Here is a 22,142-nt window from a genome sequence, read left to right on the forward strand (position 1 = left end):
AGATTACTATAAATGTGTATAAATCAATAAAATCTTGTGTTCTGCTGAAAGCTATTCTTTAGGTACTGTATTGATATCTTAGAGAATAAAGACAACCTCAGATAAATCTGTGGAATCAATAATGTGGACATGGCTTCTGGTTATACAGATCCTGACTTGCCTATACCTTCCCATGACTGTATGTTGGGGTTTTGCTTCTTGTGATGCTCCAAGTCATCAGGACTCATTTATAGTTCCTTATTATCTTTTGCAGCTCTTTTGTGTCCTACCCATGTGCACCTACCTCTCCATTATCCTGTAGGAGGTAGTTATTTTTACTACTTCCACAGAAAGTGGTCCTAGATTCTCCTAGGCTGTGCCAGCAGAGTGCCATGCTTTGACAGATTCTATTCGGTTGTAAAAATTCAAATCCCAACAGCCAACTGAATCTGCTTCCTGAGTACTAAGCTAGCCAAATATGAAGTAGAATGACACAGACACTTTGACCTTGGCCTTGTGTGGAAAGAAGAAACGTACCAAAGAATCTGTCTTGTACAGCCTGTTTGTATAGTGATCATGTCAGGGTGACAGAACAGTGAAAAGAGGGTGTAAAGAATCATAGCATTTAGACTGTAGATGCTCTCATTGTGAGATCCTTGTTTTACTGGAGTAACTGGGGCTTACTAAGTTTAATGTTCTTGATATCAACAAAAGAAGAAGATGAAAGGAAGCTACAAAATAAATGGAATGTTGGGTTTTCTTTGGTGAATCAATGAAGAAGATGGTAGAATTGGTGTTATTATGCATCCAAAGGCAATAACAAATTCATGGTATATTTGATCACCTCACATTACAAAGCTCAGAAGATGTATTTGCAAAAAGGCCCATGTGAAAAAAATTGTCTTATGTATCAATATCTAAGCTACCTACCTACCCATATCAATTGGGAACATATCATTCACTAGACCTTCCATATTTTACCTGGCTCATCCTTGTCACACAGACTTGGGCTGTTGTCAGCACCAGGCAAAGAGCTTTGCGGCCTGCTTATGCCTGCCTCACAAGAAGATACTCTATGTCCTGGGTATGTGAAGGGAACACTAGAAATAGCCCATCATTAATGCTGAGATAATCTTTCTTTTGCATGCTTGTAGAGACAATTTCAGAATGATGATGGAGCTGTTCAACGGACTTCTCTTTTTACTGAACATGTTCAACAAGAACGAAAAGCCACTGATTCCAAGACTGACCGTGAAATTGCTGACCTGAAAAAGGCATTAAGAAAGCACATATGTAGAGTGGAAGTAAGGAACAAATGAAGAATAGTCTCACAATTCCCTTAAATTAGATGTTTCTAGTTCTGCCCTAATGTGGCCAAAATATGACTTATATCTTATAAGATTTGTTACTTTTTTGTGAGTTCTTTAATATTTTTTTACATTTGTAAAAATTTCTCCTTTTAAGATAATTCACTGTAGTGAAACATACTGTGTCTCTGCACATTTGCTGAATATGTCACTTGTAATACTTCAAGAATCTGTGGTAATACTGGGTCAGGCATTCCCCTGGCCAACACAGATTCCTTCCCTATTCCAGTGTGCCTTTGTGGCTTTAGAGGTTAGTACAGGCAGTGAGGTGATCAGATGCTGGGCCTAGAGTCAGGAAGCCAAGTTCAAAGCAGCCTCAGACACGTTAGCTGTGTGTTCCTGGGCAACTCACTTAACCTCTTTTTGTCACTGTAAAAGGAGGATAACCCATTTCTCAGGGTCATTGTGAGGATCGAATAAGACAGTATTTGGAAAGCATTTAGCACAGTGCCTGACACATTAGGCACCCAGAAGCAGCTAGGTGGCGCAGTAAATAGGGAGCCAGGCCTAGAGATGGGGGTGTCCTGGGGTTCCAGTCTGGCCTCAGAAACTTCTTAGCTGGCAAGTCACTGAACCCTACAGCCTAGCCCTTACTCTTCTGCCTTGGGACCAATACACAGTATTGACTCTAAAATGGAAGGTAAGAGAGGGTTTGGGGGGAAAAATGCTTGTTCCCTCCCACCCCCATTTAGCCAACTAGTTTTGAGAACTGACACACAGTTTTGAGAATTGACACAACTTTCTGGGTGGTACATTCACTAGACTTCACTGGCCAAACTTACAGCCTGTTGTGCATGGGAGAAATGCTGGAGCTTATAGTTTACCATCATCATCCTTTGAGCCCTGAGTTAATAAGGTATCAGAGACTTTGTGAGTGATATCTCCATAATGCATAGATAAAGTAGATGCCAATTCAAAGAGAGATTTCACCCTATTTGGGGAATATCAACTTGAATTTAGGCGCCAAGAAGAGGTGGTTTATTTATGTTGTTTTTTTTGGTTCGGTCATACAGTTTTATTATCTGGACAACTCCTAGTGTGGAAAGGCTCTCCAGATGTCGATCATCAACTCATCTATCACATATCTCATTAGAGAGTTATCTGGTACACTGAGAGGTTAATAGACGTCACAAAGCCATTATGTGTTCAGAGGCAGGATTTAAGCTCACTTCTAGACACCAAGGCGAGCCTCCTATCCATTATGCCATTGTAATTTCTGAGTTTTTTGGTTTTTTTTGATCCAGCCTTTTATTTTATTAACATAGGAAACTCCTAGTGAGAAAACTCCCACAGCCAATGCAGATTGACACCTCCTCTGTACTGAGTTTTAGTGAGGTTATATGAATGGCCTCTGGTTATCCAACCAATAAGTGTCAGAGGTGAGACTTCATCCCCGACTCTGGGGCCAGTTTGATTATCCCAGAATGCCTTAATTTTAAAAATTAAGATAACAAATAGATTTCTATAAATATTTCTAAACCATTATACATATTTTTACTGCTAAATTTCTAATGCATCTTTTGACTCTTATGTCCCCCTCCATATTATAACATGGGTATAGCACTAGGTTCCCTCTGACATGAAACACAAACTCTGGTATGTCTTCTTAAGCTGGAACAGATATTGAAGGTTTAAGAAACATCCCAGCCCCATTTAGTGAGCCTCATCATCAGATTAGGTACAACATGATACATTTTGTTTAGCTACCAGGATTCTCAAAGACCATCTTCGAAGTCATAGAATGATGGTAGGATGTGTTCCTGGCAGGAATATCTACAACAGCAAATCAGGTATTAGAAGTAGTATAATATTTCTAGGACTTCATGGATTTTACTTGTTTTTCAACTAGCTGTTACTAGATTTCACCTTCAAAATAGAATATATGCATATATACATACACACATATATTATTCATGCACGTGTGTATATATACCTACCATTTAGGCAAGAGTATACAGATTTGATTGATGGGTTTTCCAATCAACACAGTACTTATTCAGAGAGGTGTGTGGCTGGCCTGAACTGGATCTTTAAGTTAAATATATCCTTTGTAAAATGTGACCCTTTTGAAGCAAAATCTATGCCACATAATGGCAATTGATTACCAAATACCCACATTTTCTTAAAGTAAGAAACATTTTCATTTATAGGTAGTTATGTGAGGAATTAATTGTAAGAACTTTTATGTGGCTGCAAATACTACAGTATCTTATTTTCCAATTAAAATGTATTCTAGTTTTTGTGCCACATGGAAAAATTGACTTTAATCTCCCTTTGAGTTTTATGGAGTATCTCAAAGTGTTGGTACAATTTTAAGCATATTTATTAATGCTTTAAATAATTTCTTAAGCATTCACTAATGCTTTAAGACTGCCCCAAGACTTTTAGGACACTGTGTTGGCTTTTCTTGGTCAAAATACAAAACTCTTCATTCACAGTGTGTGGGATGAAATTTATGCATTATTCCTGAAATAATATACTGAAATAATAGTTTAAGATAAGGGAAGGGAGAGAAGGGAATTGTGATGATCTATCTTGTTAGTAATTGTAGAGAGATGATATTTACATGTATCAATTATTTCTCTACCTAAAAGTCCCAGTTCCTACAATAAGCTTCACTTCTCTACCTCAAATTCCCTCATTGGATGATGATGGAGGTAGTTGGGTAGGAAGGTATGCTGGACCAGAGCTCAAAGAGATTGTCTCACTGACAGATGGTTTTTTGGTGTCTTCAACAACTCTGTTGAAATATCTCTCAGCATCAACAGGATCCACAGGAACAGGCAGGTGATAGATGGATCACAAGGAAGCCACAGGGGAGAGAATATCTAGTTCACTAAGTCCACCCTAGAAGACTAGGCAAAACTCAACCTCCTCCTTCCCTGACTGTTGGAAGAAGCAACAGCCCTGTCACCTCTCCAGAATTCTGGAATCTTCCTGCTTCTGCTTTGCAGTGTCTCCTGCTTCTGCCTTTGCATTTCCTTATAATATTCCCCAATATGCATTGATTAATATTAGTAATCATAGATTGGCAATTTCTTATAGAGAAATAGTAAAGTTAGGTGCCCTCGACTAGGAGATATCAATCTCTTCTTGTGAAGAGTAGAAGAAACCCCCTCCCCAAGCAGCTTTATACACATATATTAATATAGGCTTTTAATATACTCTTTTTCAAATGTGGCTAAGACACTACCCCCCCCCTTCTATTCCCTTGGGAAGAAGTTTAGGGATGACCTAATTCATGTGAGAGACATCTCAAAATTTACAAGTTATAATCTTGATTACATGTCCCAAGAAATGTTGGCTATGGCCCGAGTAATGTTTCAAAAAGTGTTTCCTGAATCTGATAAATCCTTGGACAGGCCTAAATCCCTGACTAAACTAAAAAAATGCAAACCTAAGGACAGGAAGGAAGATAGAAGGAGGAGGATACAGAGGATCTCTACTTTCCAGTAGAGAGCATTGTGTTGGATCCCTATAAAACCTGAGCAAACCTAGGCATCGATGCCCACTGTTTCTGGGACCTCAGACTGTGGAGCCTCTCTCTCTCTCTCTCTCTCTCTCTCTCTGGCTCTCTCGCTCTCTCTCTTGCTTTCCCTCTTGCTCAGAAGTCCTGAAAATTTATAATTTCAGTGACCTTGAAGCAATAATTTAAATGATGATTCCCAATGGCATTTTGTTCTAATCAGGAAGACAATGTCCATCAGGGCCCATCTCAGCCTTAGATTGCCAAAACTCATCAATGTTCTCCCATTAGGCAGGACCATTGTGACATCTGACACAGGTTATCATTTTTACAAACATCCATACAAACAAGATCCAATAGCCTCCTTTCATTGTTCACTTTAGGTTTAACTAGCCTCCATTCTTTAAGATGAACTTTCTTTTATCTAATTTAAGTTCTCTATATAACAGCTTGTGTCAGCCCCTCTCTATTCTTCACTCATTGGTGATGTCCTTTGTAAAGTTTACCTTCATTGCCTTGAAGATGCATTACATTTAAGTACACTTTATAATGTGATAAATACTTTCATATTGTTCCTAAGTACAATTTTTGAAATTCTGGAGAGGTTGATAGTTTAATTTCCCAAGAGAACTTCATAAAAATTAAAAGGAAGTAACTCAAATGACTTTGAACATTTGCATAGTTTTGTATATTAATTAATCTTTTAGTACAACCTCAGTACTGTAAACTTTGTTGTCTAAGCTACGTAAAGGGGAAAATAGTTACATAGGCAGGAGAAAAGAAAAGGAATGCCATGCTCCCTTTGTCACGCTGGTGTTATCTTAGAATTGTAGTCTACAGCACACTTGGGTTAGATAGGAAATGGCTTAATAGAGTTCTGGAGTTGGAATAAAAAAGAATCAGGAATTAGGGATCTTCCCTCAAATCCTTACTATTCATGTGACCCTGACAAGTCACTTTATTGCTTTCAGATTCAATTTCTTCATCTGTAAAATGAAAATGATGACATGAAATAAATAAGAATAATATTATTAATAATAATTGTAAAATGATAAAACATCACAATGGGGATCAAATAAGATCACATTTATACAGGGCTTTGCCAACCTTAAAGTGCTGAATATAAATGTTAGCTACCTTTATTATTTTGAAGAAGTTTTGTAATAGCCTTGGCTCTCCAAGTTTCAATCATTACAAGTGTCCTTGGTCACTTTTAGCTGGAATGATTATAGATACTACTCTTATGGCTAAATTACAGAGGCTTTTCACTTCTTTCTGACTTTGTAGGCCCAAATTCAAATCTAGGTTATTGAGGTAGCTTTTCATAATAATAGGAACTATTTACATAATATCTTTGTATTATGGTGAGCAAACTAAAAGCAATTATCTTATTGATCTAGAAAAATAAAAAATTATGAATATAATTTTACAAACATGAACAGAATAGAAGTAATATTAAAGCACCTGCTATGTGTAAAGTTTCATACTTAGAGACCATTTTAAGACAAAATAGAAAAAATGACAAGATTGCAATCACTTCTTGGAAAGGGCTAATGTTTTTCCTTTCCCCTCCTTTCCTGTAAAATGATGAATTTTAGATTTAGAGCTGGAATATAACTCAGAGGTCATCTAGTCGAGCACCTTCATTTATAGATGAGGAAACTGAGGCCTGGGGAGCCCAAGTGACTTGGCTAAAGTCCCAAGTAGTAAATTGCAGAAACAGAATTTGTTCAAAGGCCTACTTCAAACTGAGTGCTCTCCCCCTCCCACCATACCATTTTGCATCTAGTATATATATTCATGAGATAGCATCAAAAAAAAAAAAGACACTAGATGACTTTTGACCTTGAAGTTGAATGTAATATTAAGAAACTTTAAAATCCTCAGTCTAGAATCTTGAAGGTCCTTTCAGCAGCATAGATCTTTAGAACTAACTGCAATTTGAGAAGTTAAGTAATAATTTGCATTTCCTTACATGCCAACATATCTCCAATTAGTTTGCATAATTTGAATTAACTCTTAAAAGAAGGAAATGGGAGGTCATGAAATCATACAAATGATTGAACATTGACTCAGTGACATAAGAAAATGCAGATGATATTTTATAACTTTGGAGAAATGTATGCAATTTTTAAGCTGCATTGGTATTTTTAATACTATTGTAGTTATGACCAGAAGCTTACTTTTCCTTACATCCCCCAGCATGTCAGAATTGCCACTTCAAATTAGGATTTTCATTCAAACATATATTATCTCCCTTTAAACTAGCATTTATTCATTTTAAAAAATTTGTAATACAGATTTTTAAACACTATTCTGATTGTTGTGTTAATGTTTTGTAGGCTATGAAATACAGTTGCATCGAATTAACTAAAATTGCAGGGTGCAGTATAGAGGTAAGTCCATGAGGTTCTTTTTCTCTCTCATAGATCCATCTCTTAATTGAAGTATGTTGTCTTTGTCAGCAGAGCTGGCTGTCATATTTTAAATACATTTACGGAAACTTTGAAAAGAAGAAAAAAGTTCCAACAAGGCTTATGGAATTTGAATACGATTTGTTTAAAATTCATTTTGATAATTATAGCAACCACTGCTCTAGTATTAGAAAAATAAGATTTTACTATTAATACTGCAGACATTTCAGCAGAAATTTATGTCTGCAGAAATTTCAGCAGATATATAATCTCATCAATGTATATATTCCCTCCAAGGGTCCAATCCTTCATGAAACAAAGAAAATAAAGAGGCTGTTAATATAGCATTTTCTGAACATTATCTTATTTGATCCTCACAATTGCCCCATTTTATAAGCACTATAGGTATTATTATCCTCATTTTTCTGAGCAAGAACCTGAGACTCTTATGTCCGTGGTCATACAAGTAGTAGAAGACAGGATTCAAACATCACACTTCTCATGCTTAAGTGGAACATTGTTTACTCTCCACCACCACCCTGTTCTCACCCTAAAAGGCTAAATATGAGAACACTTGTTAAAAGTAAAGCACTATATAGATAGAAAGTATTATTGCTATTTTTAATTGTTAACATCTTGGAGCTTTTTCCCCCTGTTTTTTTTTTTTTAAGTTTTTTGAGGGGGCTCATAGGGACAATAAATGGAGTTTTGAGTCTAGAGTCAGGAAGACCTGTGTTCAGATTCAGCCTTAGACACTTACTAGCTGTGTGACTGACTCTGGGCTAGTCACTTAACTTTTGTTTGCCTCTGTTTCTGAATCTAAACTATCCTGGTATTATGAAAGCACCTACCTCCCAGGATTGTTGTGAGAATCACATGATACTGTATTTTTTAAAGCACTTAGCATAGTTCCTGTTTCATAGTAGGTACTATGTAAATGGTAGGTATTATTAATTATTATTATCAAGGTGTTTGTTTTTCCTTTTAGGGAAGGGGTTGCTTTCCTTTTCTATTTAAATTATAGGGCATTTGTACTTTTGTCAGTAAGTAGACAAGTGAAAAGTAAAATTACTTAAATATTAATTTTTTTAACTTTATAAATGCTTAGAATTATAAGCATTATTATGTGATGATTTGACACTTGAACCTCTTTCTCACCCATTCCCACCCCCAAAAAAAATAAATAAAAAGAAAGACTTATTTTTGCAACATCAAGATTTCAGACTGCCTAAATAACTGGGACTAAACAAAACTTTCCCCCAGGCCTTCTTTGCATTAATATTTATTTTGAAAATAAGTATAATGTATAATCTGCTTATTAGTAGTGAGAAACAATGGACATTATTTTATGCACTGCACCACAAAAATTCAGTATTATTGCATTTGAACAGACTCAATTTTCCTTTATCTGTTTGCCCTATAGCTATAGCATTTTTCAATGGCTATTCATTGTCATCTTTGGACAAACTGAAACTACTAATGACAGAACTTAGTCTTAAGAACTCTAGCAGCAATCACTATTTAGCTTTCTTCCTCAACAAAGGCAGAATTTGTTTTAAAATGAATTTATTATTAATAAGATAATGAGCTTTTTTATCTTCTGTTTTTTACTCTTTTTACAGTTGATTTGAATACACGAATTTGTATTACCTTAGGATGAGACTGTGTGTGTCTCATCCTATGTGTGTGCCAGTGTGCCTGTGTGCAAACTGAAATCACTTTAGCAGACTTGGACTTTCAGCATAGGTGACTTCAGATAGTCTTTTAACCTGGTATTACCGGGGATTCTATGAATCTTTATTTCTCTCTTTTTTTTCTTTCTTTAACCATGTTATCTCAGGTCAAAAACACTGAACTTCCCAGAAGTATATTTAATACAATTGAAATTCTCATTGAAGGGCAGTTCTTTACAGAAGCGCTTGAGGAACTAGTTTTACTCCAGCCACACTACATTCCTCCAGTATGTCTACTTCATGTTTTTCTAAGGAGCATGCTACAGGTAAGAAAGCAGGTACTTAAACATGTTAAAGCATGCAAATTAGAAGAGCTCTGAGGTACATCACCTCATACCGATCATCAGATAGACAAATAGGACAAAAATGAAAATGATCAACATTAGAGGGGATGTGAGAAAATTGGGACATTAATACAATGTTGGTGGAGTCGTGAATTGAACCAACCATTCTGAAGAGCAATTTGAAACTATGCCCAAAGGGCTATACAACTGTGTGTCTTTTAAAACCATTACCTTCCATCTTAGAATCAATACTGTGTATTGAGCCAAGCTCCAAGGTGAAAAGTGGTAAGAAGTAGACAATGGGGGAGTAAGTGAATTGTCCAGGGTCACACAGCTAGGAAGTGTCAGAAGCCAGACTTGAACCCAGTACCTCCCATCTCTGGACCTGCCTATCAATTCCCTGAGCCACCCAGCTGTCCCCCAAAGAGATTTTTATTTAAAAAAAAGGAAAAAATATTTATAGAAGCTCTTTTTTGTGTTGGCAAAGAATTGGAAATTAAGAGGATGCCCATCAGTTGGGGAATGGCTAAACAAATTATAGTATATGATTGAGATGGAATTCATTTGTGCTAGAAGAAATAATAAGCAGGATGGTTTCAGAAAAACCTGGAACATGAACTGATGATGCAAAGTGAAGTGAGCAGAACCAGAACATTATACACAGTAACAGTAATATTATATGATGTTCAAATGTGACTTAGTTATTCTCAGCAATAAAATGATCCAAGATAGTTCCAAAGGACTCATGATAAAAATTCCATCTGCTTCCAGAGAAAGAATTCATGGACTATGAATGCAAATCTAAGCATGCTCTTTTTTCCTTTCTTTTTTCCTTTTTTGTCTTTATTTTCTTTCACAATATGATTAACATTCATAAATTGCTTGCCTTCTCAGTGAGAGAGGAAGGAGAGAATTAGGAACTCAGAATTTTAATAAACAAATGTTAAAATTTGTTTTTTACATGTAATTGGAGAAAAAATATATTTAAAACCTTAAAAAGATCATAAAGCAAAGAAGGTTAAAACCTATTTTCCTGGTACTGATGACAAGTACTCATCATTTTTAGTATTGTTTTATGAATCCTGAACTGAAGTCTAGTTTCCATTCACTAACTCAGAATTCATTTCTTTTTACTTTCTTTGCCTTTTGGTGTAACCCCATCGAGATCTCTTAAGTCAACTAGAATTCCAATCAGTAAACTACCATTCCAGCATACTCATCATATTTTGTTTCATCTCATAAGGGGGAAAAAAAACCCCAAACTTTTAAAATGGTCATTGGGTTGCATTTGAGGGAGGGGGTTGAAAAAATCTGGACCTATTATTTGTTCATTATGAAAAAAAATTTTCATGAAATGACAAGCATATTTTTTTTAATTGCTCTCTTAAAATGAAGCTAAATTTGTGAGTATCACTAAAGTGGGGGGGAAAAAACAAATATACCTAAGTAACAAATTCTTCCAGACCTTTGGGTAAATTCAGGAAGTCAGTTTCTGTAGTTTTACACAGAGTAAATAGCATTCTTTCATATAATCTGTATTCATTGCTTAGAAGTATGAAATGAGAGAAAATAAGTGTATGATCCCACTCCCTGATTATTTTTGACCAATAGTGTTAGACTCAAATAAAATATAGATCCTTCTAGGCCATATATTAGTGTAGAAAACCACACATTAACATTATCTTTGCACGATTGTATTTTTTTTATTTTATTAACCATTTCTCAATTACATTTTCATCTGATTCAGAGAACTTCTTTGCTGCTGAGTTTGACACCTCTGTTGTAGACCACTTAACAACTGAATCTTTGTATAATTTTATTTGTAATGCTAATATCTATTCTTTTTTTTTTTAAAAAAATTTAAATCTTAATTTCAGTCTAAATTCTTTCCTTCCCTCTACCTCCCACTCATTCTACTGAGAGATATCTATTTTTTAAGAGTATGCATTTGCTAGACAGGACTAGAAGAGTAAAATAATGCATGCCCTCAAAGCTATTAATAATATACTGTTTCATTTCATTTTATAACAGGGGAATACAATGGCCTTGATTGATCGATACTTCCGTGTTTTGTCAGTTCTTCTGCATCTTCATCCTCCTTGGAAGTCTCCTACTATGTTGAGTTATTATCTAGAATTTTTTCAATGTCCAAATTGTATGAAAGGAATATGGTCTTTTGTAGAAGTACTGATCAGGTAAAGGAATTTAAGATTATTAATTTAAATTTAGACCATTATAAATATGGAGTATGTTGTTATAAATAGTGCTTTAGAAGAATAATTTTCTTATTAGGAAACTACTTCAGCATTAAGAAAATCATGTATATCAACAATATGAGTCTTTACCTCCAGTTCAAATTGCAATCTGTTTGTGACTTCAAAGAGAGCCTTAGAGAATTTCTGTGACTGAAAAATTCACCACACTGTTGCTAACCTGGTAACGAACTTTTCTGAACTTGCCTAGGTTTCTCTTTAAAACAGAAGCTAACATCGTTAACTACTGGGCCTTCATTTGAAACCTTTCCATTTTAGTAAAATGTGACAGCTTGCAGTCCAGTTGGCATGGTTTTCTAGAACCAGGGTCATTTCCATACTGCATCGAGTCCTAATGTAGGACTTTAAAAAATCAGGAAAGCAGTGAATTTATATTTGTAGCAGTAGGCTTTTTACAGAAGTAATTTCCTTTATCATACTAAATAACTTTACTGTTTTTATCTCCATTCTTTCAGTTTCCCTAGCAAAAAATCTTAAATTTATCTTTGACTCTTCCCTCTCTAGTATTCTGTAATACAAATTCTAGAATTCTCCTATCAGTAACTTTTAGGGCCTCCCACATTCTTCTATCCCTTATGTCACTTTGTGTCTCCATACCTCTGTCACCTCATACTTAGATTACAAGCCTCCTAACTTGTTACCCCAAATCTCATCTCTTTCCCCACTGCTAGCGTATCCTGGCCAGATGCTGTTTTTGTCACATTGTTGGGGAATTAGAGTAGTTTTCCAATTTTAACTACCCTGAAGTCCAAACTTCTCTGCCTGGCTTTCAAGACTCTTCATAATTATGCCCTATGTTCCCTGTCCCATTTGTCCCCAGATCTCACCTGGTCCAGTTTGAAGCCACTTCCTTGTTTAAGTCATCTTTGATCACTCTGGCCCTCATTAATTCTCCTCTGTCTTTGAACTACTATAATACTTAAAGTCTTTTTTCACAGAATTTAGCACTGTAGTCTCTCCAGCTCTTTCATATATTACAGAATCACAAGATTAAAGAATTGGAAGGAAACTCAGAGTCTATCTAGTCCAGCCCACCCCAAACCAGGAATCTCCACTTCAGTATTCCCAATGAGTCATCCTTTATTTAAGATCACAAAGGAAGGAAATCTACTATGTCCTGAAACACTTTAATTGTTAGGAATTTTTACTTAAGTTGTGGTAAGATAATCTTTTCTGCAGTTTCTAAACTCATCACATCTAGTTTTGGAATAGGCAGAACAAATTAAATGTTCCTTCCATGAAAAACCTTCTGATATTTAAAGACAGTTATCACAGTCCCTGTAAGCCTTCTTTCTCCAAATTGAATACTCCCAGTTTAGCCTAAACATCTGGCATATGAAAAGATCCACTTTGCAAATACAAGACAGGGAGACTTCATTAGCCCAGTCTGACTGAAAAAGAGGAGGGCTGGAGCAGGGGCTAAAGGGAGCTCATGGATTGCCAGCTGAACATGAGTCAAGAATAATACAATAGCCCAAAAGCTAATGAAACCGTAGTAACTTTCATAGTGTCCAAGCCTGATAAGGTGATAATCCTGCTGGACTCTGCTCTGGTCATTCCTTAGTATTTTGTTACGTTCTGGGTTCTACATTGTTGGAAGGACATTGATAGGTTGGTATTAGACCTCAGATTCATGCAACATAAAGATCAGCTAAAAAAATGGGTTGTCAGTCTGGAGAAGAGAAGACAGAGAGAAAATGAGACCTGTCCTTCAAGCAATGTCAAGTCATGGTACAAAAAGTACCTCAAAAAGCTTCTTGCAGAAAGCAGAATTTGAGCTGAGTGTTGAAGGAAGCCAAGAGACAGAGGTAAGGAGCCTGGAGGCTAACCAGTGAAAAGACACTGAAGTTAGGAGATGGAATGTCAGGTCCAGGAACAGCAAGATGGCCTGTGTCACTACATCATAGAGTGTTTGGAGGAAAGTAAGGTAAATGAAGATGGGAAAGATCAGAAGGGATCAGAGCTTAAAAGCCAATCCAATTCTCTATTTGATCCTGGAAATCACATATAGAGTAGGGGATCAACATGATCAGAACTGTGCTTTAGGAAGATCACTAACAGCTGAGGAAAGACTTAAGGCAGAGACCAACCAGAAAATTGCACTCCAAGAGGCTAGACATGAGTTAATGAGACAGCAATGTTTTTAGTAGAAAGAAGGGTATATAAATGAAAGATAATGTGAAGGCAAAAATGGCAAAATTTGGCAAAGAAAAAAGGAATCTGTGACGTGCATATGAAAGAGGAATCAGAGAGGACATGCTTGTGAGCCTGGGCAGCTGAAAGGAGGGGAGTGCTCTCAACAGTAATAAAGAGGCTGGGGAGCATGAAGGGGAGTTGTATATGAGATGTGTTGATTCTGAGGTTCCCTGGGACACTTGGTTCAAAATATTCATGAAGCATTTGGTGATGCAGGCCTCTGAGAGCTCAGGAACAACGGTTATTCTGGAGATTTTATATACGAACTAGAGGGAGAAGGGAAGAGGGCCTGGGACAGAACTTGGGGGGGGGGGCACCAATGCTTAATGAGCATCATTTGGATGAAAAGAAAACTTACGGAGCAGACAGGCAGGTAGGAGGAGAACCAGGATAGAGCAGTGGCACAAAAACCTAAAGTGAGAAGAATCAGAATTTAAGAATCCCTCAAAGAACCAATCAATTTTTTTTTTTTGCTCCAGTCAACACCCCTGATAGAAATAGTGCTAGGAAAGAGAGTCTCCAGAAGAATTTTCAGTGTCAAAAGCTGCAGAGATATCAGAAAGGATGAAGATTGGGTGAAAGGTCATTAGATCTGACAATTAAGAAACTATTTCTAATTTTGGAGGGAAGATTTTCTGCCAATGATCCAGTCAGAATCTAGATGAGAAGGGGTTCAGAATCAAGTAGGAAGGAAGGAAGTGGTGGCACCCTGTATTCATAGCTTTCTCAGGAGTTTTCCCAAGAAAAGGAGAAATATAGCAGGTAAAAGTTTTCCAAGATGCGGGAGATGTGGGTATGTTTGCGGACATCTAGGAAGGAACAGGTGGATAGGGAGACATTGAAGATTGGTGAGAGAGTGGGGGTGGTCAGGGGGCAGTTCACTGGATTAGATAGATAGTAAGGGGTGGAATCAAAGTGGTGTGCAGAAGGATTTCCCTTGGCAAGGATAAGGGCTACTTCTTCAGGTGAGATGGGTAATTCTGAAATCAGTTCCTTCATTTACAACCCCTAGTACATAATTTTGAATCCTTCTATGAACCTTGTCTCACTGTACCTCTTGTTTATCAATAACTTTCCTAAATTGTGGGACCCAGAACTGGCCATAACAGATTTCTGTGTCTGTGCTATCTGGACAGAAAAATCTAGTCAAACTTTCACTTCCCTTTTTTTCATACTGCTTCTCTTAATGTAGCAAGTTCAGGAAAGGATTTTTTCTTTCCTGCTGCATCGAACTACAAACTCAATTTTGATCTTGCCACTACTAAAACCTTTCTAGCTCTAAATCTATAATCCTATACTTTGGGGGAGTGGGAGAGAAAACCCTCACAAAAGCCAGATTTTTTCAGAAAAACTGATGTCTTGCCATGCCTTTCCCATTCTGTACTTGCAAAGTTAAATGTAGGATTATAATGGTTCTACAAAACTTAATGCCATGGAATATATATATATACACACATATGTGTGTATGTATGTATATATATGCATATATACAATATATACATATATGTGTATGTATATAAATATATGTATGTATGTATGTATACACTGTCTTTCTTGAATTTCTTGAATTCTTCACTTCCCTTTTCACTCAACCCTTTCTGAGCCTCCCAGTCTATGTTCTATCCCTTTTGAAATTACTTTGTATTTTCTTATCTGGGTACATCGTCTATCCCCTTTGAGAACAGAGGCTATTCTGTCTTTGTCGTATCATCTTTTGTCTTCACAATAAGTGCTTAATAAATGTTAGTTGAATCAAATTGAATTTTAGATTTGGACATTCCTTCTACCTTGTCAGACCTTTTTGAATCTAGACTGACATTGAGAAAGTCTAGACAGTCATCTTGGTATTAAGGACTTATAGTGTTTATAGACCCCGAGGGCACAAATCAAGAAATACTTTTTTGTTGGTTTTCATAATTAGTTGTAAATTCTCCCCAAGGAAAGGGTTAACAACCTTATTTAATATACATAAATTTAAGAAGGTCTAAAGTAATTAGAATGATGAAGATTACATATTTCTGCTGCAAAAATGCAAAAAACTTGAACTCTCAGGAAACACTTTTTTAGAAGTATCTCTAAGATCAGCTAACAAAGTATGAGGGAGGTTTCTGATGTCAAAGGTTAGAATAAATTTAGTAAACATTTTTATTTTACTTCTTTGAAAATATTGTTTTGGAGAATGGAAATATGTCCTATGAATGTTGAGGTTGGTCATTGTGTAAAATAAATAACCAATTAATCTTTGTTTTTCTTTTTATGTAAAATTTGTAAAAGATACAAAAGTTATTTGAATTGACTTACTTAATTACACATTAGAAAGATCCATTTGTAACTTCCGGTCAAGATGGTGGCTTAGATGCAGCAAAAGTTCAGGCCTCTGAAAACCCTCCCTTAGCAGTCACAAACTGAATGCTCCTGGGGGACTGAAATTCAAACTCAACAACAGGTCAGATCCAGGGAACCCACCTTCTGGACTCAAATCAAAAGGTACGCACCCCAAAAGCCGGAATCCTAGAACACTCGGGTCTAAGGAGAAGGCAGAAGGAAGGTCCCAGGACCTCCCCCCTCCCCCAACCCAGAGCGCTGAGCCCCAAGCAGCAGCGGGAACCTCAGGGCCAGCAAAGGTGCTGTTCTGAAGGGAGCACCTTGAAAGCAACCTGGGCCAGGCTGTGGGTGTCCAACACAGATGGCAGGGAAGCAGCCTGAGAAAGACGAGGGAAACCTGTAGCCCCGTGGCTGGGTCCTTCCATTGGAGTCTCACCAGAGGTTTTTGCTTGGGGCACATCCAGACCAACCCAGTTGAACCTAATCCCATCAGGAGCCCTCAGAGCTCAGGGAGGCCAGGACCCCTCCCCCCCTAGAGTGCAGGGCCTCCCAAAAGGACAGGAACCTCAGGGCAGACAAAGGCACTGGGGTACCTTGTGAACAGTGCTGTGCCAGGCTCAGAGTGTGGAACTAAGGCAGCGGGGAAGCAGCTGGAGAGAACTGAGAGCAGTAACAACCAAAAAGCGGGCAGTCAGGGGAGGGCAGACCCTGGGCTTCCCCGGGAAGACAGCACAGGTGCGGAGAACAGACAATTTGCCTAGGGCTAAAGCCTCGGATCATCAGAAGCATACACTGAGAGCCAGCCCCCCTCACTCAGATTTCTGACTGGAAAGGGGAGGAAAAACCATAGAGATGGCAAACAGTGCAGAGGTGCAACAGCCTCCAAACACCAAGAAAAGCAAGAAGAAGGAGGTGACTTTGGACACATTTTATGGAGAAAAAATGCAAAATACAGAGGAGATAGAAAAGGAAACAAAAACAAATGCTCCAAAACCTTCCATAAGAAATGTAAATTCTCCACGAGCTCTTGAAGAATTTAAATTGGAAATTATCAAAAAGATGGAAGCCTTCTGGAAGGAAAAATGGGAAACAATGCAAAAGGAACTCAGCAATCTGAGGGACCAAAATATGCAAGTGCAGAAACAGCTCGAAATCTCAAAAGCAGGTCAGACCAAACTGAAAAGGAAAACCAGTCTTTAAAGGTCAGAATCAGGCAACTGGAAGACAATGATCTTGAAAAGAGCAAGAATTAATGAAGCAAAGTAAAAAGATTAAAGAATTAAAAGATAACATAAAATATCTCACTGACAAGGTGAGAGACCTGGAAAACAGAGGAAGGAGAGACAATCTGAGAATCATTGGTCTACCAGAAAAGTCAGAAATAAACATTAATCTTGATATCATAATACATGATATCATCAAAAAAACTGCCCAGAGATTCTAGAACAAGGGGACAAAATATGCATTCAAAGAATTCACAGAACACCCTCTACACTAAATCCCCAGAAGACAACTACCAGAAGAAAACCAAACTAGAGATCCTATAAATTAAGGGAGAAATTAATAAAATCAAAAGTAATAGAACTATTGAACTAATAAATAAGACTAGAAGCTGGTACTTTGAGAAAACAAACAAAATAGACAAAGTACTGGTCAATCTAATTTAAATAAAAAGAAAGAAGAAAAGCAAATTAACAGCATCAAATATGAAAAAAGGGAACTCACCTCCAATGAAGAGGAAATTAAAGCAATCATTAAAAACTACTTTGCCCAATTATACAGCAATAAATATACCAATCTAGGCGATATGGATGAATATTTACAAAAATATAAATTACCTAGATTAATAGAAGAAGAAATAGAATTTTTAAATAATCCCATATCAGAAAAAGAAATCCAACAGGCCATCAAAGAACTCCCTAAGAAAAAATCCCCAGGGCCTGATGGATTCACCAGTGAATTCTATCCAACATTCAAAGAACAGCTAATCCCAATACTATACAAACTACTTCACATAATAAGCAAAGAGGGAGTTCTACCAAATTCTTTTTATGACACAAACATGGTACTGATCCTGAAGCCAGGCAGGTCAAAAACAGAGAAAGAAAACTATAGACCAATCTCCCTAATGAATATAGATGCAAAAATCCTAAATAGGATACTAGCAAAAAGACTCCAGCAAGTGATCAGGAGGGTCATTCACTATGATCAAGTAGGATTCATACCAGGGATGCAGAGCTGGTTCAATATTAGGAAAACCATCCACATAATTGACCATATCAACAAGCAAACCAACAAGAACCACATGATTATTTCAAAAGACGCAGAAAAAGCCTTTGATAAAATACAACACCCATTCCTTTTAAAAACACTAGAAAGGATAGGAATAGAAGGGGCTTTCCTAAAAAAATCAATAGTATATATCTAAAACCATCAGCAATTATCATCTGCAATGGGGATAAACTAGATGCATTCCCTATAAGATCAGGAGTGAAACAAGGATACCCATTATCACCTCTATTATTTAACATTGTACTAGCAACACTACAAGTAACAACTAAAGAAGAAAAAGAAATTAAAGGCATTAAAATAGGCAATGAGGAGACCAAGTTATCATCACTCTTTGCGGATGATATGATGGTCTACTTAAAGAATCCTAGAGAATCAACAAAAAAGTTAATCGAAATAATCAACAACTTTAGCAAAAATGTAGGATACAAAATAAACCCACATAACTCATCAGCATTCCTATATATTTCCAACACATCTCAGCAGTAAGAATTAGAAAGAGAAATCCCATTCAAAATCACCTTAGACAAAATAAAATACTTAGGAATCTATCTCCCAAGACAAACACAGGAACTATATGAACACAACTACAAAACACTCTCCACACAATTAAAACTAGACTTGAGCAATTGGAAAAACATTAACTGCTTATGGGTAGGACGAGCCAATATAATAAAAATGAACATCCTACCCAAACTGATCTATGTATTTAGTGCCATACCCATTGAACTTCCAAAAAAATTTTTGCTGCATTAGAAAAAAACATAACAAAGTTCATTTGGAAGGACAAAAGGTCAAGGATATCCAGAGAAATAATGGGGAAAAAAAATCCAAAGGAAGGGGGCCTTGCAGTCCCAGATCTCAAACTATACTATAAAAAAGTGGTCATCAAAATAATTTGGTACTGGCTAAGAGAAAGAAAGGAGGATCAGTGAAATAGAATAGACTTGAGATAAATGACCTCAGCAAGACAGTCTATTCCAAACCCAAAGACCCCAGCTTTTGGGATAAAAATCCATCATTTGACAAAAACTGCTGGGAAAACTGGAAGACAGTGTGGGAGACATTAGGTCTGGGTCATACACCCTACACCAAGATAAACTCAGAATGGGTGAATGACCTGAATATAAAGAAGGAAACTATAAGTAAATGAGGTGAACACAGAATAATATACATGTCAGACCTGTGGAAGGGAAAGACTTTAATACCAAGCAAGATATAGAAAGAGTCACAAAATATAAAATAAATAATTTGGATTACATCAAATTAAAAAGGTTTTGTACAAACAAAATCAATGTAACCAAAATTAGAAGGGAAGCAACAAATTGGGAAACAATCTTCATAGCAAAAACCTCTGACAAAGGTTTCATTACTCAAATTTATAAAGAGCTAAAGAAATTGTACAAAAAATCAACCATTCTCCAATTGATAAATGGGCAAGGGACAGGAACAGGCAGTTTTCAGCCAATGAAATCAAAACTATTAATAAGCACATGAAAAAGGGTTCTAAATCTCTGATAATCAGAGAGATGCAAATCAAAACAACTCTGAGGTATTACCTCACACCTAGCAGATTGGCTAACATGACAGCAAAGAAAAGTAATGAATGTTGGAGAAAATGTGGCAACGTTGGGGCATTAATTCATTGCTGGTGGACTTATGTGATTTGATCCAACCATTCTGGAGGGCAATTTGGAACTATGCCCAATGGGCAATAAAAGACTGTTTGCCCTTTGATCCAGCCATAGCACTACTGGGTTTGTACCCCAAAGAGATAATAAGGAAAAAGACTTGTACAAGAATATTCATAGCTGTGCTCTTTGTGTTGGCCAAAAATTGGAAAATGAGGAGATGCCCTTCAATTGGGGAATGGCTGACCAAATTGTGGTATATGTTGTTGATGGAATACTATTGTGCTAAAAGGAATAATAAAGTGGAGGAATTCCATGGAGACTGGAACAACCTCCAGGAAGTGGTCCAGAGCGAAAGGAGCAGGACCAGGAAAACATTATACACTGTGGTTCAATCGAACATAATGGATTTCTTCATTAGTGTCAATGCAATGTCCCTGAACAATCTGCAGGGATCATGGAGAAAAAACACTATCCACAAACAGAGGACAAATTGTGGGAGTAAAAACACCGAGGAAAAGCAATCTCCTGACTACAGGGGTGAAGGGGATAAGATTGAGGAGAGACACTAAATGAACACCCTAATGTAAATACCAACAACATGGAAATGGATTTGAATCAAGGACACATGTGATACCCAGTGGAATCGTGCGTCAGCTATGGGAGGGGTGGTGGGAGGGGGGTGAGTAAAAGAAAATGATCTTTTTTTCCCAATGAATAATGTTTGAAAATGGCCAAATAAAATAAGGTTTAAAAGGAAAAAAAAAAAGATCCATTTGTGATACTTCACTTATTGTGATGCAAAACATAAACATTGGCAATCCCTGACTTAAGAGACTTAACATACAAATGGCCCCTAATGTGAACATTTCATGAAAAGTCCAAGTCCAGAGACCCTAGCCATTGTGGAGAGATGCCCTTTATTCTTCTATTCAGAATACATAGAGACTTACTGCTCAAGTGGTTCCTTTTCTCATGTAGATATATACAAAGCCCCAAAATATCTATTTTTTTTCCCATCACTTGCAATGGTGCTTTCTTAGGCAGAGATCTGATTCTGACAAAGCAAGTTAGAAATCAGAAATCAGAAAATAAATTTTCTCAAAGAAAATGTCAGGTAGGTGTATTTAAAATAATATTAATATTACACTTTGGCCATATAATGTATTAAAGTGTATTCTGTGGGCTGACCTAGGCATTTAACCATAAAATTTTCCCATTGGAAAAGATATATCAGGTAGAAAACTTCAGAGCTGCTTTATGCCTTTTAATCCATGATTGTGAGTTCTGATTTCTAGGCAATTATTTTTCTTTTCTTTCTTTTTTTATTTTAAAATCCTTACCTTCCCTCTTAGAATTAATATGGGTTCCAAAGCAGAAGTATGGTTAGGTCTAGATAATTAGTAAGTCATATAATTAGTTTGTTACTTTTTATGCAAATAATCTCATTTTAAGTATGAGAGTAATCTATGATGAAAGTAATAAAGGGGAAAAAAAGACTTTTGCAAGTGATATTCTACAGCAGACCATAGCTTTATCATCATATAATGGACTGAAAGATGAAGAGAATATAAGATCTCATTATGTGTGTTTGTTAAATGTAAAAAAATAATGTGATTAGGGAAAAAATAATTTGATTAGGCAAAACAATGACTTGAAAGATTATTTGCCCAGGGACACACAGCTAGGAAGTACCTGAGGCCAGGTTGAAACCCAGGACTTTTTGGCTCCAGGTCTGGCTCTCTCTCCACTGAGCTATGTAACCTCCTCTAGAATCATCAGTATGTGCCAGCCTTAATCATTAGAGGATGTAGTTAGCCTGAATTTGTAGTCAGAAGACCTCACTTTTTTTTTTAACTCATAGTTTTTGTCTTAGTATCATTTCTGAGATAGAAAAGCTTCAAGGACTAGGCAATTGGGCTTAGGTGATTTGCCCTGGATCACACAGGTAGGAAGTATCTTAGGTTAGATTCAAACCCAAGTCCTCCTGACACCAGGCCTGATGCTCTATCTACTGTGCTACCTAGCTGCTCCCAATTGACTTTTAAATGAATTTTTGAATATGAACCATTTGAACATTGGAGCCTTCCTGTTTGCATATAGTTACAAAATATTTACATGATTTTTAATGGGGCACAAACTAATATTTGAATTCTAAAAATAGTTTACTTATATAAGTAAATAT

General features: G+C 36.7%; 1 protein-coding gene across 3 annotated transcripts in view; it reads left to right on the top strand.

Moving 5' to 3' along the window:
* The window catches only part of SLF1 (SMC5-SMC6 complex localization factor 1), a 115,716-nt gene that overhangs the window by 45,819 nt on the left and 47,755 nt on the right, over positions 1–22,142 (top strand). For all 3 annotated transcript variants that reach the window (XM_056820814.1, XM_001365334.5, XM_016431568.2), the window contains 4 exons: positions 1,134–1,283; positions 7,155–7,208; positions 9,067–9,225; positions 11,275–11,438. In XM_056820814.1, coding sequence (XP_056676792.1) covers positions 1,134–1,283; positions 7,155–7,208; positions 9,067–9,225; positions 11,275–11,438 — 527 coding nt within the window. The remainder of the gene's footprint in view (positions 1–1,133; positions 1,284–7,154; positions 7,209–9,066; positions 9,226–11,274; positions 11,439–22,142) is intronic.

The sequence above is a fragment of the Monodelphis domestica genome, chromosome 3, assembly GCF_027887165.1.
Source record: "Monodelphis domestica isolate mMonDom1 chromosome 3, mMonDom1.pri, whole genome shotgun sequence".
NCBI classification, from domain to species: Eukaryota; Metazoa; Chordata; class Mammalia; order Didelphimorphia; family Didelphidae; genus Monodelphis; species Monodelphis domestica.